The sequence below is a fragment of the Diadema setosum genome, chromosome 16, assembly GCF_964275005.1.
Source record: "Diadema setosum chromosome 16, eeDiaSeto1, whole genome shotgun sequence".
Taxonomy (NCBI): Eukaryota; Metazoa; Echinodermata; class Echinoidea; order Diadematoida; family Diadematidae; genus Diadema; species Diadema setosum.
Genome location: NC_092700.1, coordinates 26,463,412 through 26,490,283, shown reverse-complemented (window position 1 = coordinate 26,490,283; position 26,872 = coordinate 26,463,412). Strand labels below are relative to the sequence as shown.

Genomic DNA, 26,872 nt, shown 5'->3' with positions numbered 1-26,872 from the left:
ATGCCGTCCAGTAGAACAGTGATAGCGATTACCGGAGTGACCATCGGCGTAGCGGTAACGATCACAGTTGCGGTCCTCTGTGGTGTGTATATCTCAAACCCGTCCGAGGCGGAGCCACCCGTCCTGCCCGTCAGCAGTGAAGGTGGCATCAAAATTCGACACGGAGACGAGGTTGTTCTAATGGGACGAGCTGGAGTCTTCTTGGATGGCACGGCCGAGGAATGTTCCACTACCAGCGAGGTGGGTCGAGAAATATCGATAAGGACACTTTTCATACGTGTTCAGATCACTTTAATGTGCTGATAATAAGTAAACAATTTAATCTTTGGATGGGCATTCCGTTGACTAAAGCAGTCATGGGTAGCTCCATGGCACAGTGATGTATACATGTATATAATGTGTTTAAACACTGCAAGTTATGCTGCTTGTAGCTACAATACACACACATAATATATATATATATATATATATATATATATATATATATATGACGAGTTTGTTCGCAAAAACCGATAAGTCCATTTTTGAAGATTTTGAAGTACGGTCTCTGTCTTAAAGTACAAAACAATACATTTTAAATGATATATTGGTCACTGCATATAAAGGTACATTTTTGAAGTTATGGTCAAAAGAAGCAAAAATGTTCTTATTATTCTCTTTATTTTTCTTGACCTTTAATCGCAAATATCTCCATTTGGCAAATATGGACTTATCGGTTTTTGCGAACAAACTCTTCATATATATATATATATATATATATATATATATACACACACACACACATATATATATATATATATATATATATATATATTGGTATTATTATCCGCGTGTTGGAATAAGAGCATGAAGACGATGAAGACAAACAAGTTGACATAATGCATTATTATTATTTTTCTGTGCTGAGCTTCAAATACAAATATCACTGTTACCAAGAGGAAGATCCGTGCAAGGGTCGAAAATTTGGTTTACAAATAAATGAAGTTGGATTCTAATGCATTATGTCAATTTGTTTGTCTTCATCGTCTGTATATATATATATATATATATATATATATATGAAGGGTTTGTTTGCAAAAACCGATAAGTCCATTTTTGAAGATTTTGAAGTACGATCTCTGTCATAAAGTACAAATTAATACCTTTTAAATGATATATTGGTCACTGCATATAAAGGTATATTTTTGAAGCTATGGTCAAAAGAAGCAACAATTTTCTTATTATTCTCTTTATTTTTCTTGACCTTCAATCGCAAATATCTCCATTTGGCAAATATGGACTTATCGGTTTTTGCAAACAAACTCTTCATATATATACATACACATGTAGCCTTTTCAATATCGTCAGCCGTTATTACGTTACGTAAAACAAAGTTTACAATATCACATAGCATAGAAAAATGAGCTGGGTAAATGGAGCATTACAAACAAGGCTGCAGTTTCACAACTGGCGTAACGAAGACGTTTCTATCAAACTATCCGATAGAATTAAAGATGAAAATGAAAGCCAGTCTGTTCTTAGTTTAGAAAGTAAGTTTGTCGAGACGCAGCATGATATAATAAGAGGGAGGTACTGGGAAAGATTTGTTTTTGGCAAATTGCGTGTGCCTTCACAAGGACGCCTGAAACATTGATATTTACAAATGCTCTCTTTTCAACCCAGAATAGCATACAGTGCCTCCAGTGGGGTTCCGGGGCGCGACTAGAGATAGCTCAAGAAGAATTTGAAGAAAACGGAGTAACTTGCCATCGCTTCGTGTGGCAGGCCTTGCAGGAGGAGGGTAGTGAGGGCGTCCTCCAAGATTGTTACGAGATCGGGGACGAGCAGTGGTTTGGTAGCGCCACGCGCTTCTTCCAGCACTGGCCAATCAATGAGTGGAACGAGTCGATGACGATGTACGTGTCCGGAGACATGTACGCAAATTACAACGACTATGGATCGGTACTCGAACGGTATTGGCTGTCTTCATATGGTGTGGCCATAACGGTTTCTCACAGTACCCCTCTGCACGCGAGCGTCAATTATGATAATGATGGACTGATATGTTTCAAAGCAGATTACACGGCAACATACTATCCAAAGCCAGCCGACAACAGTGTCTCGTTGGATTACACAATCTGCTCTGCAGAAAACATTCGGGTAGTCCATGATTACATGACGGCTCGTTATGTCAGAAAACCAGAGGGTTTACCCGATGTCCGAATGATGAGGTCACCGATTTGGTCTACATGGGCGCGATACAAGACGACCGTTAGCCAAGATATAGTTCTCAGTTTTGCGGACGAGATCCTTGCCAATGGTTTCAGCAACAGTCAGATTGAAATCGACGACGGATACAACTGGCCAAACTACGGAGATTATGAATTTAATGAGAGCAAGTTCCCCAACGCGACAGCGATGGTGAAAGAACTCCATGAGAAAGGCTTTAGGGTAACCCTCTGGATTACGCCTTTCGCCAATAAAATCGGTTCGACAGCGTTTGGAGAAGGAGACGACCTTGGATACTGGGTGAAGGATGAAAACGATGAGACGGCTCTAATCAGCTGGTGGGCTGGAACGCAGGCTGGTATGCTAGACGTGACAAACCCTGATGCTGTTGATTGGTTCGTGCAGAGACTGGAATACGTCCGCACCACGTACGGCATCGACTCCTTCAAGTTCGACGCCGGGGAGACAAATTATCTGGGCAGCTACAAAACTCAACAGGCAATCGTCAATCCGTGCGAGTATACTACGGGATGGGTGAATCTCGCTGCACGACTCGGCACCCAGGTAGAAGTCCGAGTCGGCTTCGAGACCCAGCATCAACCAATCTTCGTAAGGATGATGGACAAGGACTCAATCTGGGGCTGGGACAACGGTCTGAAGACACTCATCACATCGGCCCTGACTTTCAGCGTGCTGGGCTACCCGTACGTCCTTGCGGATATGATCGGCGGCAACGTCTACGAAGGTGGGTTCCGGAATACATACCTTCCCGACAAGGAGCTCTTCATCCGATGGCTCCAGATCACCGCCTTCATGCCGGCCATGCAGTACTCAATCTCTCCCTGGCAGTATGTCAATGACACCGAGGTCGTCAACATCTCGCGACACTGGACGGAGTTCCATGAGAACGTCATCACGCCGAAACTCTTGCAACTGGCGGAGGAGGAGACGCTTACCGAAGGGAAGCCCATGATACGCCCTCTATGGTGGATTGCACCGACTGAACAGGACGCTCTTCTCAGCGACGACGAGTTCCTGGTCGGCGACGATCTCCTTGTCGCGCCAATCGTAGAGGAGGGCGCCCTCTCTCGAGATGTTTATCTCCCGGCGGGAAGTTGGCGAGATGAACTTCACGGAACGGAGCACGATGGCGGGAATTGGCTGCGGGAAGTGGAAGTACCTCTTTCTGAAGCTCTGTATTATACAAAAGTTACAGACTCCACTTAATCGAAGAGATCAGAGTCACCCTTGTGCAGGAAGGAGCTGGTCGTGACGTATGTTTTATTTGAATGGACATACAACTAATCATGATTGCATCCTTGTGGATACAACATTCTAGTGGTTCATTTGGGGTCCTTATATACCTCGGGAAACTATAATTAGCCTGGTGTAAGTAAGTTGTTTTTCAGCTTGTTTTTCCGGTCGTTAATTAGTTCTTGTGACAACACCTTTTCACAGCGTTTCGGAAATCACGTTCACTGACCATTTCAAAAATAAAAAGATCATCTTATGTTTAGAAAGCGCATTCTTTCAAGTATTCAGTGATACATTGAATAAACAGTATATATATGAATGTATATAATATATATATATATATATATATATATATATGAAGGGTTTGTTTGCAAAAACCGATAAGTCCATTTTTGAAGATTTTGAAGTACGATCTCTGTCATAAAGTACAAAATAATACCTTTTAAATGATATATTGCTCAATACCTATATAGGTATATTTTTTAAGTTATGGTCAAAAGAAGCAAAAATTTTCTTATTATTCTCTGTATTTTTCTTGACCTTTAATCGCAAATATCTCCATTTGACAAATATGGACTTATCGGTTTTTGCAAACAAACTCTTCATATATATATATATATGAGGACCTGAATATAAGAACGACCCAAGTCCAATTTTTGGCCAAATTCAGTTTGACATGGGAAATTGTAGCTTATGCATGGACTCATCTTGTGTATAAATGATAAATCCTAATTACCCCCGGAAGTGCCTGAAATGAATGAGTTAAATCTTATATTAATGTAAGAATGAAGGACTTGGGTCATTCTTACATTCATATATAGTGCCCTCTCTCATCCTTCTCTCATCTCTATAGCAGAATATCAAGTACATGAATCAAAGAACGACCCAAGTCCATATAAATCAAAGAACGACCCAAGTCCACCACACAAAATGGCCTCTCCACAATTTATGTAAATGTTAATTGTCATAATAATATATGTTCTAATTTGTATATACAATGTTGCCTTCCCATCACAGTTAAATAGAATATTATTGGACAAATAAAAAAAAATATGAAGTTTTTTTTAGTTTAGTCGAAATGGTCTTACATGGACTTGGGTCTTTTTTATATTCATATACTCATATATATATATATATATATATATATATATATATTATATACATTCATATATATACTGTTTATTCAATGTATCATTGAATACTTTTTAACACATTTTCTCAAATCATAGAATTCAATCCCGTCCTCTGTACTTCATTCGTCCTTTTCTATACTTATCATCCAGGTTCATATACTCGCTGCATTCTACTCTATCACTGTGAAATTATCTCCCTTCTGTGCGCCATACTTAGCTTAAGTTAATGAGACTATATCGAAACGAAAAGTTGTGCATGGTTCGCAAAGGGGTAAAGGAGCACTTCGAACAGGTGACATTTACTTAGGAAGAAGACGTGGGACAAATTTCATCTGATTGAGTTTATCGTTCAAACGGCGGGGAAATGGAAATCGAGTGTTCCCTCTCAAGTCTCGGGCGTTTTAACTATCTATTGACAACGAAATGTGAGTAGGACCAGTTTGAATACACTTTTATGTAGGGCCTACACTGACTGACAAACCAGCGTTGGCTGGTCATCGCAGCTGTGAAATAGCAGAGTGCTCAGTAATCGTTTGCTGGATCGGCAGCTCTGTGCAACTTAAATAACACCAACTGTCATTTAAAGCGGCGCCAAGCTTTGAATTCATGACAAGTTTAGATTCCTCCAAAGTCTAAGCAAGTACGTCGCATCCAAGGAAGCCAAATGTTGGTAACTACGACCATATAATCCATGATTGGCCTGTTAGGTCCGAGTAACGCACTGGAAAACAGGATGATTGAAGGTATTAAGCTCGCCCGTAATGCTTCGCGAGTACTATAATTGTTTCTACCTATTTTCATGGAAATTCCAGGCCCTATCCATAACAACGACTGTTAGGAATAGTAATACCAAAACCAATGGTCACGGAAAGAAACGGTGACGTCAAAAAGTCGAAATAAAGTCAACCAGGCTGTCAGCACCTTCCGTTTTTGCACGCAAGGATGTTCGTATAGACATACTGGTTGGTTTCCTCCCAGCAAGTAGACCACGGGCCCGTTTCATAAAACTTGTTATCAGTGACAACTGCCACATTTCTATGACAAATTTGCTCTCAGCCAATCAGATGGAAGGATTTCAGTAGCTTGTCACATCTATAACAACTTGTCACTAATGACAAGTTTTACGAAACGGGCCCCTGCTACTACTACTTTCAGACTTTTTCTTGTCAACTTACGTGAATTGCCTACATTTCGATGTCAATCCAACCTGTCAAAATGAAATAAGACACTAATTTGCCATGCGATGGAAGCAATCTTCTCTGATATATCACTTTATTTTTGCGGCAATCTATGTACTAGTCTTCGCCGAGGCTGATTTTAGATGGTATTTACATTAGAGAGGCAGAAAGAAAAAAATACGAGAATAGCAGAACGCAGTCTGTGAGGAAGGCTAAATGACCATCTACGTGACAAATTTCTGCAAGCACCAATGCATTACTCTTGTTTACTTTGGCTGATTTGAAATTTATTTGTGCTGGTCTCAACACCAGCCAGGAAAAGAGTTGGCCCATCAGTATCATAACTTGTTTGGCGTTTTTTGTTTAATTTCATTATCGCACTGTTGAAGTCATATTTGCAGTAATAAGTTGACTTAGTCTTTGTGTGTATGTTTCGTTTTTTAGTTTCTCTAACACAGTTTCAAAGTCAAAATGGCTTGTCAATACAAAATTCAACGTTGCATGTAATAGCTCGAAAATTGCACGGGATAATCTCATAGCATAGGCATACATAGTGAAATTAAGTGATGTGATTATATTTAAGATTGTTGCGTTCTGTTTGAATGGTCCTATAGGAATAACAATCTTGTCGAAATTGCGAGTTATCTATTAAAATGTATTAAAATGGAATACTAAATAACGGGCAAGATCTGTATACTGTTGTGTCCATTAACCTGTATACGGTTATACGGGGTCTGGTATGTAGAGGCACCGACTGAAAGAAGAGTATACACAGAAGGAAAATATGAGAAGAAAGAAGAGGAAAAGAGGAGGAGAAGAATAAGAATAAGAAGATGAGGAGGAGGAGGAGGAGGGGAGGAGGAGGAGGAGGAGGAGTACAACGAAGAAAAAGAAGAATTTGCAGAAGGGGCGAAGCAGATGTATGAGGAGAAAAACTTGGGGAAGAAAGTGGAAGGGGGCGCGGAGGAGGTCGAGAGTACGATGACAAGGATGAGGAATGGTTTGTTCAATACATTCAAAGGCCCATAACTAGGGTTATGGGGGGGGGGAGGGGAATAATGGTCCTTTCTATTTAAAGTTTGCCTTTCCCATGGGAAAAGTCCGCAGACTGTTATACCCCGAGGGATATAATTTCAAATGTAATAATTTTTTTTCTCTCTCTCTCTCCCTTTTTACCTAGTAATTTGGTTTGATGTATGTATCAGCCATGGAAAAAAGTCTCTGATATTCTTTTTGCATAAATATACTGACTTGTGTAGCCTATCACCTATCCAGAGATACCAAGTTCAGCATTATCCTTTTTATATTCGTATATTGCTTAAGATATCAACCACCTCTTTCAGGTTGACCACTTCCAGGCAATGAATGTGAAGAGTTCCAAGAGACGTTAGTCGAGTTCATGACAATACGTGTGATCAAGAATAGGTTTAATACTTGTGGGAACAAGCAAGAAGTGGTTGTGAGACATGAGAGGGGGATCAACCCTCCCGTAAGAGGGAGCTTTTGCATTCAGTAGAATTGAAATTACAGGCGATGTGGTACGCACTTTTGATGGAATATGGGAAAACTTTCAATCCAACAAGTAAGATGACACGTTGGTTATACATTCAAGTTGCAAGAAAGAGTCCTTAACAAACTAAATTCGATAATTTTTCCGAGATTTTCTTTCCAAGATTTAGTGATAAAATAATGTAAAAGTCTAATATCAAAGCGCAGCGATCAAGCGGAAATGTGGGATTGGATACCCTCTCCCACGCGAGAGCTTTTGCAATTTTAGGATTTAAATTTGACAATCTGATGCACACTTCTGATGGAATATTTGCGAAATTTTCCGTCAAGGAAGGTGAGAAATAAATAATCAGTGAAAATGGATATAGACAAATCGTAGTATATCTGTCACATTTTATTCCACGGATGCGTCTTCGCTTTACAATAAATCTATAATTATGGGAGTGGACTGCGCTCATCAGCAATGACAAGTTTGATAAACCCCATATGAATGGAGTTGTGAGAGTTATCAACGATAATGCCACGTGTATTTGCACAGTAACGATGATATAATTAGCGAAAGAAAAAAAAAATGAAATACTGTATTTTTTACCTTGTTTTATTACCTGATTAAAATATTTGCAGGGTCTGAAAGGTCGTTAATCCGAAAATGAATAAAGGTTCGTTAATCCAAAAGTTGGATAAGGTTTGTAATCCCAAAATGAAATCAAATTCATTTAATGACAAAATGCGGCGTTGTAATAAATAAAAGTAGCATATTACGCGTCAACGTGTCAGTGCGTGTACGTATGTATAATATGTGTGAATGTGTGTGTGTGTACGTGTGTAGTATGTATGTTTGCTAGTGTGAGTGTGTGTGTGTGTGTACGTGTGTATGTATGTATGTTTGCTAGTGTGAGTGTGTGTATGATTATGTGTGAATGAGTGTGTGTTTATGTGAATGTTTTTGTTGATGGAATGGTACTACAGGTGTACAGGAGTGCATTTTTTTTCTTTTTTTTTCACTGGTAATATAGTAGGCCCACTGCACTGGCGTGACCTTTATTTCTGTTTCAAATTTTATCAGATACAGATCGTAGGGGCGGATCCAGGAATTCCGTAAAGGGGGGGGGGTGGGGGCTTTTAAAAAATTAAAGGGGCGCGCACGCACCCCCCCCCCCATCATTTTTTTTCTTTAATTTCTTTTGGTTTAACGAAAGAAAAAGGGGGCACGTGCCCGGTGAACCCTCTCCTGGATCCGCCACTGGATCGCTCAAAGTTCCTTGTAACTCTTTCAGGCCAGTGAGGTGGAACTTAACGAGCTACGCCCCTATTGTAAGAAATGCGATATTCGAAGACGATCCGGAAATGTTCAAGTAAAACTTTATCAATTTCTTATTTACATTTGCACATAATGATCCCCTTTATTTGTGTTTCCCACAATGCATTACATTTCTCACAGCATTTCGCCAGATAAAGGCTATTACCAATTGGTGTACGACTACACATACTTTGCGAATTTCCAACCACCGACTTTCAAGACAAGCAGGGACTAAAAGGGGTGAGAAAATCACTCTGTGATACATTGGTGCCTGGAACATTTTGTGCTGAAAGGGTAAAGACTTGGAAGAGGTAATTTGGTTGAAGTGATGCTAACGCCATGTTTCTTCTGCACTGCTTTGCGTGCACTTCTTGGATCTAAAGCTCTTGCGCTCTTGCGCTCCCCTTGTTGTACGTATGTGACTATTGATATATTGATATGGTTCAGGATTTTGTCAAGATTTATAGCTTATACCATTATCAGCATTTTTTTACTCTTCTCATTATGCTCTTAAACTCGTGTAAACTTCTCCATATTATGTCTCACGCTCTATACAACACCTTTTTTTTAAATATAATCCATGAAGTCCTGAGGAAATTTTTTTCTTTTTTCTTTTTTTTTTTACTGTATAACTATCCCCTCCTTGCTAGACCTCAGTGTTACTGTGCATACTCGAAATATATCTATGAAACTGATAAACTCGTTAAACCTGAAAAAGATCAAACGCCAAAGGACACAACTTTCCGATTTGAGACAAATTCAAGCGTCTGAAATGCGTTGCCACTGAACATGCAGTTTACGTGCTGAATACGAGGATTATCTTAACCAGCAACTGAAATGCAGAGTTTTATACGATTATCATTGGTCTCAGATTTAAGAGAATATATTTTAATCTACGTTATGAAATATTAGCAATGATTTTTTAAAAATAGAAAGGTGTTGTTCTTTTTTGGACTTAATGGGATAAAGAAAGAACAACAACGGATCGCCATTGTCCTTCTGCCATTAATCCATATGCGCACAACGCGTCTGTGCAAGAGCCCGTTTAGACCTATGAATTGATATTATGTGTGAATAGTCTTCTTAAGATACGTTTCAAGTTACTGATATATACTCTTATCTTAATTTGACTTTCCGCTTGTGCCCCCCCCCCCCCCCCCCACCTTCTCTGGAACAATTTCCCTATATACCAACATTTGGGGCTCAACCTAATTCATGAATTATTTGAACTTGTAATTGTCTTATAATAATGTGTGTTTTTTTCTCATACTAACTATGAATGTTGATTCAGTGTCTTTCTTTATACAATATCGAACTCCACGGGGCTTCGAAACATTTTTTAAGAGGCGTCATACATTTTTTTTAAATCTTCATCATTGTATGTTATTACATCTATTAACAGCAGAATTTTACCGCCATAAATCACATGTGTACTATGCACGTAGTACATCAAAGGTCGAGAATATTGAAATGCAAACATGAACCGTAACATGGAATATTGTTTTTCCTAATCAATGTCTTCCTCCCAAATAGATAAACGCATTGCGATAGTTCCATTATCTCCATGTTCAAAGACAAACGTGGTATATACGATACTATAGCCTTGTCAGTCAAGGCGATTCGAACAAAGGTGTAGTGGCAACACAACTTTATAAGAAGGTTACTGATGTTGACAGCAAAGATAATAGTTTGCAGTGGCATTATGATTAAGAAGCTTTTGTTGGAAGCTCCTTGATTATGAGAGTAGTATAAAAATAATGCACAGGACAGGGTGGATCGGTAAAAATTGGATGCGTCTGAGAAGGTATACTGTTCAAATCCACGAGCGCCGCGAGTGGGTTTTAAACAGTTTCCAAAGTTAAACGAGAGCATCCGGTTCTCGCTGGTCCATGAAAAAGGCCTGTGCATCATGCGTACAGTTTTATAAAATGGGCTCACAAGATAGACAAGAAATTCAACTTGTTTCCCTCATGCGTGCGGTACACCTACAACATTGTACATTACAAGGCTTGAGCCATGCGTTCGGATTTTACCGGGCCCAGTGTGGATCAGTCAAAATCAATGCATGATGATTGTCCAATCAGATTGCAGAGATTCTAAAGCCCATTTTGTAATAAACAATAATTGGAAAGGAATATCTTATCTATGCCTGCATTAACATAACATTATTCACAAAACCCTTGAAACAGATTGTTGATTTCTTTCAAGCACACTATCAGAATAGTCTTTGTGTCAGCGTCTAATCCTTGTTTTGCCGTCGGCTCAATGTGCGTTGGGGGTTTTACCTATTTCGAGCATGTACCTACCACACACATGGACTAAGTAAGAAGGTATTTCTTTGATCCCATCATCACCGCCACCACCTGATTATGTGCATCTTCATGAGTACATTCAGATGTTTAGACATTGACGATTGCGTAATGTCGTGCATCGTCACTGACAAAAGAACGGTTTCCTTCATTTCGGTCTCTTGGCCGAGGTGCCTTTTCAGACGGTACTGCCTTTAAGAAACACCAATAGTGGAGAACAGCTAGCACATCTGAAAACATGTCGATTTTTCCGTCTCAGAACTGGTAATAAACTGACGTGGACATTGTAGTTGGACACGCATGTAATGTTGCTGAGTGGCAAGCCATACATGTCATCTACGGTTACTGGCCATGTTTACTCTGAAACAATGTGCGAAAATGGAAAATTTTATTTTCAGACCGTCACTATCCTCTGCGCATGTAGCTTTTAGGGGGAGGGGGTTAAGAGCCGTTTTGTTTTTATCCAGGCTGACTGTCGGCTTTGATTAGAGATCAAAGCAGGAAAGCATATATGTTTCTGTGACGCTTTTGACAGATACAGGTGCATGAATTAATTAATGTGTGAGTAATGAATGAAAGTAATTAATGTCCATGTGTAGTAGATCCATGTTTCGAGGGTGCGGAATCCGATTGTGGATGGATGACGCAACTTTTACATACTTGAGGATTTTGAGACATTCAAGATGGCCGCTAAATATTGGAATTCCTATGTATTTCCTCATAAACACTGATAAAATGGTGAAATTCATATAAAAGTCTGGTTTTGACCTACTTTTAGGGTGCTGAATCCGACTCTGGATGATACAGCAATGGACCAAATACATCTTTTTTCACGTTTTTATCATCTGGTAAGGAAATATTTCTATCAGATTTTCCGTTTTGGCAGCCATTTGAATACTTCAAAGCCCTCCAAGGGTGCAAGACTTGCATCAACCAGATTGGGATTAAGCATCTTTCAAATATATAGGGTATAAAGACTACCAAATCTTTTCACTTTTTCACAATAAGGAAATAGGTGGGAATTTCGATTTTTTGGCAGCCGTCTTGAATGTCTCAAATCCTCAAGGATGCAAGAGTTGCATCATCCAGATTGAGATTCAGGACCCTCGAAATAGATTTCACTTTCGTCTTTACATCTTTTTTTAATCGAAAAATATATAGGAGTTTCAGATTTTGGGAGCCATAAATGAAGAGCTTGCTTCCAAAAGGCGCTAAATCCATTGAAAATGATGGATTTAGCGCCTTTTGGAAGCACGTTCTTCAAATGCTGGTAGCCATCTGTAATAAAACATACCTCAAAACCCTTAAGGATGCGTGCAAGAGTTGCAGTAGCCAAAATCGGATTTAGCACCTTCAAAATAGGGTAAAACCCCTCAAAAACATTGGACGGACAGCAAAACAAGGTTAGACCCAAAAATCTGACTTTGACACCCAGACTTATATAGGGAAATTAGATTAAGTATAAGTGAGAGGAAAACTATTTTGCAGTTCGGTTTTCTTTTTTATATCTTCCTGCGTCAAAAGGTCATCATGCCGTCCGGCAGAACCGTGATGCTTATCACAGGAGTGACCATCGGAACGGCAGGTATCATTGCCGGGGTCATCTGCGGAGTGTATCTCTCAAACCCATCAATGGCGGAGCCACTCGTCTTGCCCGTCGGTAGTGAAGGTAGCATCGAAATTCGACATGGAGACGAGGTTGTTCTAATGGGACGAGCAGGAGTCTTCCTGGATGGCACGGCCGAGGAATGTTCATCTACTCGTGAGGTGGGTCTAGAACTTCGAAAATCAGCATGGCTTTATACTCATGTGTTTAGATCACTTTATAATGTGGTGATCGTTTAGTAGACAATTTAATCGTCTACTAAAATCGAATGGACATTCCGGTGTTGAAGGCAATAAGGTGATTATGTGTTTAACAACTGCCAGTTATGCTGCTTCCTGCTACAAAGAGGTTTGAACATGTAACCTTCGAAATTCATTAGGGAGTTTTCGATTGGGTGAACGAGAAGGACGTGCCGCCGAGCGCAACCGTACGTCAAGGCGTCACGTCTGTACGTTGACCCGCTGCTATAACACATTTCGATTTCGGGCGCCGGCGTCACGTCTCGTGGCGTGTGCAGGAGGCAACCTGTGCCTTGCGTGCATATATGCGGACTTTGTGACTCGTTTCTGTACTTGTAACATTTATTTTGTCTTTGACTAGATGCGTATCCTGGGAGGAATTATGTGGATTTTAAAACATGATGCATGGTAAGACTACCAGACAAATGCACTGCTGCACTAGCTAGGCCAAAAGCACCAAGATCTGTTTGCGTACAGCATTACGTGTAAATGCATGTGTGGGACTACGGTGGGCAGTTGCAAAGTGCGAAACAGTGAAAACGGGCAAATAAAGTAGGTACCAGAGGCTGTAGTTTGTATGTCAGCGTTGCTGCTGTGACGTATCAAGATCATAAGCTTTCATGTAATTAGAATATAAATATTTTCCCGAAAGAAAAAGGAAAACAGGTGAACTGAGCACGGATTTCCCGAGAGTCATCGTGCTCTTTCGTACGATGCCCGAGAGGAGTGTGACGTCATAGCAAGGTGGGTTGAGCGCGGCGCAACCGATTTGGGTGGACGGTGATAACCGGGGTTAACGCGTTCGAAATTTGTGCGATGAGCCGAGGGTCGACACTCGCGCATGCGCAGTACGTAAAAACTACGTCATAACAGGGTGACGCCTGGCTCAACGTGCAAATCGAAAAGTCCCTATTATATCACTTGAAATGAAGATTTGCAATCTCTCTCAAAAACAAACACAAATTGAGCAGGGTATACATGCAGTGTTACAAACAAGGCTGCATATTTACATTTAACACCACGTTTAAATCAAAATGACGATGTTTGCATTCAACAGTTTTGTAGACCTAAAGCAAAAATGAATGTCAGTCTGTCCTAAATTTAGAAATTAGATTAGTTGAGAGGAATTGACAGAGTAAAATGGAAAACTGCAGTAAATTCGTTTACTAGTATGGCGAATTGTGTATTCCATACAAGAGTAAGCCTAAAAACATTACTATCCATTACTCTATGGGTGCGTTTATCAACTCCTTTTCTCGGCAGAAACAGGTTATCCAAACAGCTTTCAAGGAATTTTTACGAGTTGATAAACGCAAAGCTGTTTTGATAGCCCTTTAGGAAAGCCTTTTACGAAAGGGTGCGTTTATCAACTCTCCTTTCTCGGCAGAAACAGGTTATCCAAACAGCTTTCAAGGAATTTTCACGAGTTGATAAACGCAAAGCTGTTTTGAAAGCCCTTTAGGAAAGCCTTTTCGAAAGCCCGAAATTTGTGACGATCCAAACAGGTTTCCTAAACAGGTTATCAGAAACCTGTTTGTAAAAGCCTTTCGAAGTTGATAAACGCAAAGCTGTTTTGAAAGCCCTTTAGGTCGCCCTATACTGCGGTTGCGCAACCATGCGTTTCCAATTTCTGAAAAGACGCGCGCCACGTAAAGTGCACACGAGTATACGTGTACACAGGTGTATACATACAGCTGTGTGTAATGCACGCATATGCTAGGAACAAGGAGATGTTTCTCTCACCAACAAGGTTTGAGAAATAAAGTAACAACAGTCTCATTCCCTTTGATCCCATGTCTCATGCCGCTACTCAGAAATATTTGAAGTATGTGCTAAACTGGAGCTGCCTCACAGATAGGAAGACAATTGATTCATGTGGCATTGTATCATGACTCCTCACTCTCAAAGGAAGATATGTCTTTATGATGGTAATTGCTTTTCGCCGTCCCTTCTTAGAAAACAAGCGGCACATTAATAGTACAGGCAGTCAGGGCTTTGGAAGAGCTCTCGAAAGGGCTATGGAAAGGGCTATGGAAAGGGCTATCGAAAGTTGATAAACGCAGCCGACGAAAACAAGCGGCACATTGATGGTACAGGGAGTGGACAGGGCTTTCGAAAGGGCTATGGAAAGGGCTTTCGAAAGGGCTATGGAAAGAGCTATCGAAAGGGCTATCGAAAGGGCTTTCGAAAGTCGTTTAAACTGGGGAAAGTTGATAAACGCAGCCTATGATTTCTTTTCAACCCAGAATGGCGTACAGTGCCTCCAGTGGGGTTCCGGAGCGAGACTAGAGATAGCTCAAGAAGAATTTGAAGAAACTGGAGTGACCTGTCATCGCTTCGTGTGGCAAGCTGTGCAGGAAGAGGGTAGCGACACCGTCCTCCAGGATTGCTACGAGATCGGGGACGAGCAGTGGTTTGGTAGCGCCACGCGCTTCTTCCAGCACTGGCCAATCAATGAATGGAACGAGCCGATGACGATGTACGTGTCCGGGGACATGTATGCACGTTACAATGATTACGGATCGGTACTCGAACGGTATTGGTTGTCTTCAAAGGGCGTAGGTATACGCGTCTCTCACGGTACCCCTCTGCACGCGAGCGTCAATTATGATAATGATGGACTGATATGTTTCAAAGCAGATTACACGGCAACATACTACCCAAAGCAAGCCAGCAGCAGTGTCTCGTTGGATTACACAATATGCTCTGCAGAAAACATTCGGGTAGTCCATGATTACATGACGGCTCGCTATGTCAGGAAACCAGAAGGTATACCCGATGTCCGCATGATGGAGTCACCGATTTGGTCGACATGGGCGCGATACAAGACGACCGTTAACCAATCTATAGTTCTCAATTTTGCAGACGAGATCCTCGCCAATGGATTCAGCAACAGTCAGATAGAAATCGATGACGGATACAACTGGCCAAACTACGGAGATTATGAATTTAATGAGAGCAAGTTCCCTAACGCGACAGCGATGGTGGAAGAACTCCATGACAAAGGCTTCAGGGTAACCCTCTGGGTTACACCCTTCGCCAATAAACGTGGTACGAAGGCGTTTGCAGAAGGAGACAATCTTGGATACTGGGTGAAGGAAGAAAACGGTGAGACAGCTCTAATTAGCTGGTGGGCTGGAACGCAGGCTGGCATGCTAGACGTGACAAACCCTGATGCGGTTGATTGGTTCGTCCAGAGGCTGGAAGACGTCCGCGCCACGTACGGCATTGATTCCTTCAAGTTCGACGCCGGGGAGACCAACTACCTGAGCAGCTACAAGACTCAACATGCAATCGTTAATCCGTGCGAGTACACTACGGGATGGGTGAATCTCGCCGCGCGACTCGGCACCCAGGTAGAAGTCCGAGTCGGTTTCGAGACCCAGCGTCAACCAATCTTCGTAAGGATGATGGACAAGGACTCAATCTGGGGCTGGAACAACGGTCTGAAGACACTCATCACATCGGCTCTGACTTTTAGCGTGCTTGGCTACCCGTACGTCCTTGCGGATATGATCGGAGGCAACGTCTACGAAGGTGGGTTCCGGAATACATACCTTCCCGACAAGGAGCTCTTCATCCGATGGCTCCAGATCACCGCCTTCATGCCGGCCATGCAGTATTCAATCTCTCCCTGGCAGTACGTCAATGACACCGAGGTCGTCAACATCTCGCGACACTGGACGGAGTTCCACGAGAACAACATCACGCAGAAACTCTTGCAACTGGCGGAGGAGGAGACGCTTACCGAAGGGAAGCCCATGATACGCCCTCTATGGTGGATTGCACCGACTGAACGGTACGCTCTTCTCAGCGACGACGAGTTCCTGGTCGGCGACGATCTCCTCGTCGCGCCGATCGTAGAGAAGGACGCTCGCTCTCGAGATGTTTATCTCCCGGCGGGAAGATGGCGAGACAAACTTCACGGGACGGAGCACGATGGCGGAGATTGGCTGCGGAAAGTGGAAGTACCTCTCTCGGAAGCCCTGTATTACACAAGAGTTAGAGACTCGACCTAATCCAAGCGGTCAGAGTCACTCTTTCGTAGAAAGCCGCACCAGTTCTTCATGGCTCATCATTAGTATTTGAAACAGTTTACAATAACATGTGAGAATAATTCAATTTTGATTATTGTGCGATTAACCAATGCCCCACTGGTGATGAAACTTGTGACGAATTCATATTATATGAGAAAACAATAATGATTAATCAAGAATGCGTTTTCGTGGGTACAACATGAGTGGATTTTTCTGTTCCGTACGGCAAGGAGACACTCATTTCTGTCCCGTGCAAAAAAAATAGGGGGGGGAAATGGTTTTTTTTTTTTTTTTTTTTTTTTGCTTGCTTGCCTGGTCGTTAATTAGTAATTATTTCGTCATATGATGTACACACTTTTTCAACAGCATTTATAACCTACTATTTGAAATTTTGTTTACTAATATTGCTGAAAGATATGTGTACATGAATATATAATATATTGATTATGTCATGTTTACCAATTGATATTTTAAAATATTCAATGAAATATTAAATAAGCAACAAAGTATTTTTTTTATATTTTCTCATTTCATAGAATTTAAGCATCTCCTCTCTACTACATTCGTCCTTGCTACTTCGTCTATGGTTCATCAAACATTCGCTGCATTTATACTTTTTTGATATTGTGGAATTACTGTAATGTATATTTAGGATATTTTGGGGATAACTTCCTGTTCATTAACAACTCAACTTAAATTCCCTTGCTTTTGTATACTCACCTCAGAATATAACACCAAGATTATTTACTATTAATTTCCAGTCCTTAATTACCCTTGTTTGATGTTTACATCAAGGAGTCATTTAATCACCCTCGTAACAACCCTTCTTTGTCCCTGGTTTAATTACCCAAAGATTATATACACACACCTTGTGAACCACCAGACTCTTTGTCTGCCCCTTATCTTATAATACTTCCTCCTCCACAAAAGAATCCCCCTCCTTTAATTGGTCAAACATCACCCCTTAGGACAACCCCTTTGGTCACTCTTTTTAGTTATCCCTTTTTGATTGGTTGTCTTACCAAAATTCTCACCCATCACCCATTGAACATTTCCAAGTTTGGTGTTCTTTCCAAGCCCCCAAGAGAGATAATGATTTCGACATCAGAGAGTCAACCTCGACTTGATATTGCTCTCTCTCTCTCCTGCATCTTGATACTTCTATATTTTACTCTGATGTACATACTCGTCATTTAACTTGTCATTGAACTTCATCATGATATTTCTGAACGATTGTGAATAAACACTTTGCATCGATGAAATGTACCTAAACTGTACCTGAGCTCCTTCATTTCTGCTTCGTAATAACATTCCAAATGTAACACCACCCGTTACATTACATGGTGGAGAACCCGGCTTGATTTGAACAATACTTATTCAACACAGCAGTTGTGACAGAACATCAACTGTTAACAATTGTTCATGACTTTCGACACTACCGTCTGAGAACCCGGTGCTCCGAAAATAAGAAAAAAAGACTGACATCTGTTGCTATGGACAACGAAAGTTTCAGCTTCCTGAAACCAGAACTTATCTCCTTGCTGTGAAAGTCTGTGCAGCAGAACTGAGAGCTTATAATTACCACATCTGATATATAATGGCATTTATCACATCATCTGCCACCATTGTCCTTAAGTGAAAAACGGACAACAACGGACAGCACAGCATGACCATGGACTTCTACATATACTGGTACATCGGATGATAACGTATTTTGACTGCTTGACCGATGTGTTCTCCTCCGGCCTGACCGAATCCAAGATGACTGATACCGACGACCCCGACGACGAACTACCATAACAGGATCGACAGACTGATCATCCCACCGGCACCGGTGACGACAGCAAGACCCGCCAGATGACGCCCCACGATGTAGCCCGCAATGACAACTGTACGACATGGACACCGCCGGCCATAACCAGCATTGCCTAAACATGATACAGACTCAACTCAACCCCAACAACGGACGACGACCAGCGCGACCCACATAAATTTTGTGGACGACAAAGACATTTGTAATTAATGATTCATCCCTGAAATGCATTTTTGGACAATGACGCTTCAATTTGTACACATGCAGTTATTCTTTTGTTTTTTGCGTGAATGTTACCTTGTTTCAACAAATCCTTGGCGTCTTAAAGTATCAACATTAATTTGTGAAACCCTTCATCATGACCAGTAAGTGAAACACACTTTCATTGTTCCAATTTGAATGAGAGCGAGCATGAGAATGGAGTAAGTTTGCCTAGATTATTGGCAGTCTGCGCTAACTTTTAAGATAGGCTATACCATTGGATGCTGCACTCACTGGAGATAAAGTCAATGGTATAATTTTATTCTCTTTTTCAACAATCAAGAGTTTTTCATTCTGTTCCTATCACTACCAGCATTGTTCAACAACATGCACAACTAATATCCTTTCATTTCTACCATGTAACAATGACATAAAATGTGTCCTACCATAAAACTAACAGACCCAATTAGGTTTCCTCTGAACCCAGACTTGACGACAGACAGAATTAAATGCAATGTGCCCCCGAGGACCATTGCCCAGAGAAGAACTACTTCGAACTGTTCACCCCTAACACTCTTGACCATAAATAACATGATACTGTAGCTGGACAGCTCAAACAAAACAAAAATGAAGTCGACAAGATCTCGCACTAACATAGAAAAAAATGAAAGCTGCACATCCCATGCAGCCCCACCATTTATTTTATCACGTTTCATGGCAAAAGACAAGTTGACCAGTTCATGACTGCCTCCTCGGGCAATATTAACATGACTTAACTTAGAGGTTGGACATAGGATAGTACAAGAGTGCTTACTATACAGACCTAATTAGAGAAAACAATAATAGAAGATTGACCAATTCTCGTGATTATTGTATAACATGTAAATAGTCTCATGTATCCTTTTTTTTTTTCTAGTAGCATATAGAGTTCCAGGCGAACTATCAAAAAAAAAAATCACATTGTTATATTATGTTATGTTATGTTATGTTATGTTATGTTCTTTTTAGTTATGTAACTTCCTTTTAGTGTGAAACATAGGCTATTTTAGGATAGTCATCTTATCCATTGAATGTTGACTATGATAATCTTTTGCAAGACAGCATGCTCAGTTTTGAACGATATTAATCATATATGGCATCAATTTGATGTGTAACGAGCTTGAATGCGCACTCGTTTATGATATTAACAAGTTTGAAAGTACTTGTTCAGTCGTTCGTCAATTCGACATTAGTATGGGAGAGTATGGAAGTAAACCCTTACTTAACAGGATAGGATTGATAGTGAATTTATTCTATGTTGATTCTTCAATATGAAATACATGGGCCCCTCATAACATAGACGCTATTAATACCTTGAGTATACCTGTTGACCTTCCACCATATTGAGGAGATATTCAGTAGTAGCATGTTCCATTAAATTTGAAGTTATTTCAGCATACTCTTTTCGTGAAAGATTTGATCAAGTATAGTTCAGCATGGATGGATGAATGACATTTGACTCTATTTGATTGTTTCTAGTAATATACATGTGACATGAATATATACAAGTTTGAAAGTACTTGTCATCAACGATCATAATTGTTTCATTAAGTGAACATACATTTATTTGCAAGTTGAGATTGTACAGTTAGAATTATGGCACAAGCTTGAAAGTGCTTGATCCTTCGTTCATTTTATAAGTTAATTTTCTTAATTGGGAAATTTGCATTATGCTTTAGTAGGAAAGGTTTGTAAGCCATGATATTCTATGATAGTCTTTCAAAATTGAATGACATTTTGCCTGGATCATAGATTTGACTTTCATTCCTTGAGCGTTCCTATTATCTTCCCAAAGAATTTACTATGAAGACAAATGCATGGATAGTGCATTAGATGCAAGCACTCAAGGTTGTCATTTAGATCGAATGTTTTATCTATCTGCACAGAATAAGGACCAGCGAATTATTTTTACTTTATTATGTGTTACAGAATTGCCGTTGTTTGATAGGCAAAATCACATTATTGCTTTGTTTATTGTGCATAAGTCTGCACAACGTTGTGTAAATACATGTATTGGTATAGTGCATAAGTCTGCACAATTCAATTTGTTTTCTTTTAACCTATATCTTAGACTATTTAGACGCCCATGACATTGACTATTTAGACGCCCATGACATTGACTCGGACAAAGCTGGCAACTTGACGACTATACTTAAGATTTTCAAGCGGACGTTAGAGGGACAGGCCAGACTCTGGATAGACAAATTGACTTTCACTACTTATGACGACCTAAAGACAGCTTTCACTAGGCGATTTAGCCCCGCCAAATCGACTTTTGCTAGGGTTACTGACTTTAACACCATGACTATGACTGATGGAGAGAGTGTCGAAACTTTTCTCCAACGACTCAGACAGACTGCCTCCTACATAGACTATGGGGAGAAGCAAATAAAGGACCGTTTACTTGCTGCACTGACCCCCGACTGTCGCGCCGCAATTCTTATGGCATCGCCGACATCAACGACCACCCCTGACGAGATAGCCGCGAAAGCGCAGCTTTTCATAGATCTTAGGACTGACACTACCCCGACAAAAGAGGTGACATTCGCAACCCAAGACGATGTCGACCTCCTAAGTGAGGAAATTTCCTCCCTTAGATTTAAAACTGAACAGAAAGACTCCCGAGGACGAAGACGAAATCGACATTCCCAACACAATGACTCTGACCGCAGTACCAGCCGCAGCGCTAGTAGGACTCGACATAGGGATGACCACAGCAGACATGAACGTAGTCTAAGTAGGGACCGACATCATTCTGACTACAGACGTAGTTTAAGTAGAGACAGACGACATGATAGTAGAGACAGACATCCTGGACGGCGCTCTCCTTCTCGTGATCGTTATCGGTCACAAAGCCGAGGACGCGACCAACGGTCTCGACCTCGATTCGCCGGCAAGTGTGACTATTGTCACATTCCTGGCCATTTTTGGAGGGATTGTCGGCATAGGTTGAGAGACATTGAACGCGACAGACGACCCCAATATTACGGACCACCCCCACCCCACAGACAACAATACAATGACTATAACCGACATCATCATCGGCAACAACAACAACAACAACAACATCATCTACAATACACAGGACAGTACTTCGACACACATCCCCAGGGTTTTCATTAAGGGAGGAAAATAGAAGCGCTCTCTATTCCACCTCCCAAAATGAACACCCCAGGCCTAGGGACGGACAAAAACTCAAATCGACATACTTAGGGACAGAGGACGTAGACCTGCAACTGACTAGTAATAACTTTGTTAAGGGACGAATTGACAGTGGTAAGCACATTTTCATTCTTTTTGACAGTGGTGCTTCCAAGACATTGATTTCTGACCGCTATGTTAAATCAACTCCACACCTTTCCAACCTTAAGAGGCAGAGCGTGACTCCTACTCGATTTAAACTAGGGAACGGGCAGTTCCTTGAAGCGCAAACCGCGATTAAATTCAGAGTCACAATTCAAGGTTACAAATTCGAAATTTCTGCTTTAGTCGTTGAAAACCTTGTTGGTGTTGATTTGATATTAGGCAATAACACACTTTCGGACGTAGACGGGACTTTGACTTTCAGGGACCATAGGTTCAAAATCAAACGGCGTAGGATACCATTTTCCCCTACATCAAAGGTGAAAATCGAACCATTCGGGTCCAGACTCATGACACTACAGGGACATACACCTGCCCACTTACGTAACTCTGACGTCATACTGACTTCCAATGACTACCTCAGTAGGCACTGCCCATCAACAATGGTGGTAAAACTAACAAAAGGTGCGACTCAAATCATTGTGACTAATACTACTGACAGACCTCTACATTTCTCTAAGGGTAGGGCGATTGCCTTTCTCGACACTACTAACCCCGTACGTGTGACTGAGCCCCTCCCAGTAGATAACATAACTATGACCTTGACTGACAACACACATGCACTTTACTCCACTCAGCTTGACACCGCAGACAGTAACCTTGACAATCAGACTAGACAAGCAAACCTTGACAAATACCCCCATCTTGATCCCAATGACCCCATTGCTAACATGACTGAAGACCAAATTATTAGAGCCCATATTGACTTAAAGGATAGTGTGCTTTCTCCCTCTGAAAAGAATGAGTTGATACAGATCCTTAAAGACAACAGACCCGCATTCTCCCTCTATGGTGAGCTATCTAGTTGCCCAAACTTTGAAGTAGACATACACTTGACCAATGACGAACCATTTTTCATTCGACCATACTTTGCTACTGAACCTGACAAACGACAAATCGAAAAGGAACTGACCAAACTCGTTAAACTTGGTATACTTGAGGTTGGACATCAGGCATACACCTCGCCTGTGTTACTCATTGCCAAGAAAGACAAGACTGAAAAACGAGTAGTGACCGACTTTCGTTACCTGAACTCTAGAATTAGACGTATCAACCATCCCTTTCCCCTACTGACTGAAACCCTTAAACGCATCGGACATGCTAAGACTAAAGTAATGAGTGTCATCGACCTCAAATCTGCCTTTCACTGCATTCCCCTCTCTAAACAAGCACAACAATATACCGGCATTGCCTCCTATCATGGAGGAAAGCACTATTACTATAAACGACTTGCCCAAGGACTTAACATTTCACCCGGACTATTCCAAGCAAAAATCGACAACATTCTAGGCACCATTCCCAACTCCCGCAATTTCTGCATTGCTCACCATGATGACATAATCCTATTTAGCCCTGACAAGACATCCCACAAACTCCACCTGACCAAAGTATTACAGGCCCTCTCTGACAATGGACTTAAAATTTCTCCTAAGAAATGTAAACTCTTCACCAATGACGTAGACTACATGGGACATAGGATAACTATTAACTCGGACGGTGAGGCTTGTTTTCGACCACTGAACAATAGATGCGCCTCTATACACAACATGACTCGACCCAAGACACCCAGACAAGTTAGACGGTTAATTGGTGCTGTCAATTATGTTGCAGGATTCTTCCCCAACATACAGTCTATTTTGAAGCCACTACACCAGCTTACCAGAAAGAGTAAGAAATTCAAATGGACTGACGAACATGAACGCGCCTTTAACAAAATCAAAGACCTCATGACCAAACCCCCTATACTACACATGCCTACGAATACCGGACGATTCACACTTTACAGTGACACATCACGGACTGCAACTGGATCTTACTTGACTCAAATCATCAACGGACATGAAAGAGTTATAGGCTATTACTCTAAAGTTCTCCCTGACGCTTGCCAGAGGTATAGTGTAACAGAACTAGAATTGTTTGGCCTTTTGATAAACATAACTGCTTTCAAACACTTGTTGCGTGGCTGTGAATTCAATGCATTTGTTGATCACAGCTCAATTGTTCAGATATTAAAGTCCAAAGATGAACCATCCACCACCCGCCTTCAGAAACTGATCTTGAAATTATCAGAGTACTCCTTTAAGATTGCATACAAGAAGGGTACCGAACTTGTCTTAGCAGATTTTCTGTCTCGCATACCAAGCGACAAACATGCCGAAATAGATCATGTAGTGCCCATTTCATTTAGTTTAGTTGATAATCATGACCTAGATCATCTTAATCCAATACAACCTGCCGAGCGTCCAGTGACACGCGCCTTTGCTAAAAAGATGGGTATTTCTGTTCCCAATCTTTATCCTGACAGACCCAAAACTAACAACCACAACAATATTGATACTGACACCGCCCCACCCCCTGAACCAGTCATCACACCTGCACCCAATAACAATACCCCACATTCGCATGAACCGGCCAATCAGAGATCAGCATTAGACACACCCCCTGACCTGCCCCCAACTACGACACACTTTGCCCCACATGACCATAACAGACCCAACACACAGAAACCAACACCTAAAGCTCCGAAGCAAAGAGAACCTAGACTGGTGGACAAACAAAATGAGTCACCGTGCACACAAACATACAGGGATGTGCCCCCAGACTTGTTTACAGCCCCTAAGCCACTGATCTCAAATGTTGAGCAGATTGTTGCTCCACATATACCCAAACAACATGACATAGACAAAGTACTAGACTTGATAAAGAGAAAAATCATCCGTGACTACAACCTGCCCATTGACATACGAAGACTTAAGACAGAACAAGAGACATCTCCATTTTTCAAACCGATCTATGACTTTCTAGCCCATGACATATTACCTAGTGACAAAAGGCAGCGAAAACAATTCAGCTGAAAGCTGAGCAATACATCCTATGTGATGGTGTATTATTCCGCCTTTTCTTTGACAAGACTGACGACTTTAAACTACAACTTGCTGTACCAGAATCACTGACTGATGTTATCATTTCACAATACCATGACAACCTACTTAGCAACCACCAAGGAACAATGCGCACTTACTTGACAATACGACGTAATTACTATATGCCACAGATGTTTGACAGGGTACAAAACTATGTCAAAGCTTGCCTGAGATGCCAACAGTTCCGTGGCAAACCAGACAAGTTACGCCCATTTCACACTCGCGTACCTGGCTCCTATCGACCCTTTGACAGAATAAGCCTTGACTTTAAGACCATGCCTACCTCGGCAACTGGTTTTAGACATTTGATGGTCATTTGTGACGAGATAACCCGCTTTGTTATTTGTGCCCCACTTCGCACTCTCGATGCCGAAACAATTTGTGAGGCATTGATACAAAAGGTTATCTGCATTTTCGGACCCCCTTCCTGCCTTGTGACTGACGCAGCAGCCGCTCTCACAGGCAAACTACTGACTACACTGTGTACCGCCCTGAACATTGATAGGAAAGTGATTAGTGTTGCAAACCACGGCAGCTTACAAGTTGAACGCCACATTCGAACACTCTCTGACTTCCTCAAGGTGAACTTGAACCAATTTGGAACAGATTGGGTTCGGTTTATTGCCACTACTTGCTATGCCTACAACTCATTCTCTTCCCCTCATCTAGGTGACCACTGCCCTTACCAACTTGTATTTGGACGAGACCCCCCCAACCATGACTAACTTGACCTTCAACCCAATGTCTGGTCTGACCCAGACTTATGACGAATATGTTTCCCATCTCAAACGGAAATTTGACCAGATCTCTCACACGATGCTTTCGCTTCAAAGGAGAACTCAAGACAAGCAGAATGTCGCCATTACAAATAAACTACGTCAAACTCCTATTTATTCAGTAGGCCAGCTAGTCTATTTGTACAAGCCAACTTCTTCCTCCCTCACTGCAAACTCGAGAAAGATTGCAGCTGCTTGGGTCGGACCTTTAGTTGTGCATGAAGTGCTCGATAGAACCCACTTCATTCTCTCCACTCTCAAAGGTGAAATTCTGCGAGATATCTTTAACTACAACAGGTTGAAACCCTGTTTCATGAAAGCATCGGATGAGAGGAAACCCATCACCCACCTCCAGCGACTGAAAGAGGCACTTGGAAAGACAGTGACCCCTGGACACGGTGAAACCTCTGACAAACCATCAGTAAATTTTATTGATGAGCATGACCACACCCCTCCTGAATGCACTGCTGATCACATCATGTGCTTTCAGACGACAGACCCAATCCAAACATCTGACTATGTGACATCCATCACCCCTAACAACGGAATAGCCGCCCCAACCCCCCTACGACAAACTGACCTTGAACGACAATTTGACCTTCTAACAACTGCGCCTTCTGACAATGACATGACCCTACACCGAGGACGATTTAAGAACGGGCAATTACAAGTACTGACTTCATTCATTAGGACTCCGACTGACGGTAATAACCCCAAAGAGGTTAGATTTTGGTGGAACATAGGACTGTATACAGACACAAGTAACTTGATAAGACAAATTCTGATTGATAGAATCATTCCTGTCACGGGAACACCAAAGAAATATATGAAACGATTATACACATGATTTTCTTGATAAGCTTTATAAGTCTGAAGCTGTATGATATATTTCTTTGTCATTTTATGATTTGTTGTATTTGTTGCTGAAGTAATATACGTAACTTTCACATTATCAATCTCATTGCCAAAATAATGAGAATATA

General features: G+C 41.3%; 3 protein-coding genes across 3 annotated transcripts; all 3 read left to right on the top strand.

Annotated features, from left to right (window-relative positions):
• On the top strand, nt 1–3,435 carry LOC140240142 (myogenesis-regulating glycosidase-like). Its single transcript, XM_072319949.1, has 2 exons — nt 1–240; nt 1,663–3,435. Exons 1-2 carry the CDS (start codon nt 1–3, stop codon nt 3,433–3,435), a joined length of 2,013 nt encoding a protein of 670 aa, XP_072176050.1.
• Nucleotides 3,436–12,421: 8,986 nt separating this feature from the next.
• Nucleotides 12,422–16,755, top strand: LOC140240133 (myogenesis-regulating glycosidase-like). The gene is made up of 2 exons (XM_072319943.1): nt 12,422–12,658; nt 14,983–16,755. Exons 1-2 carry the CDS (start codon nt 12,422–12,424, stop codon nt 16,753–16,755), a joined length of 2,010 nt encoding a protein of 669 aa, XP_072176044.1.
• A 2,189-nt stretch (nt 16,756–18,944) lies between these two features.
• Nucleotides 18,945–21,779, top strand: LOC140239757 (uncharacterized). Its single transcript, XM_072319578.1, has 3 exons — nt 18,945–18,951; nt 20,898–21,515; nt 21,682–21,779. The coding sequence occupies exons 1-3, from the start codon at nt 18,945–18,947 to the stop codon at nt 21,777–21,779; spliced, it is 723 nt and encodes a 240-aa protein (XP_072175679.1).
• Nucleotides 21,780–26,872: the final 5,093 nt, after the last annotated feature.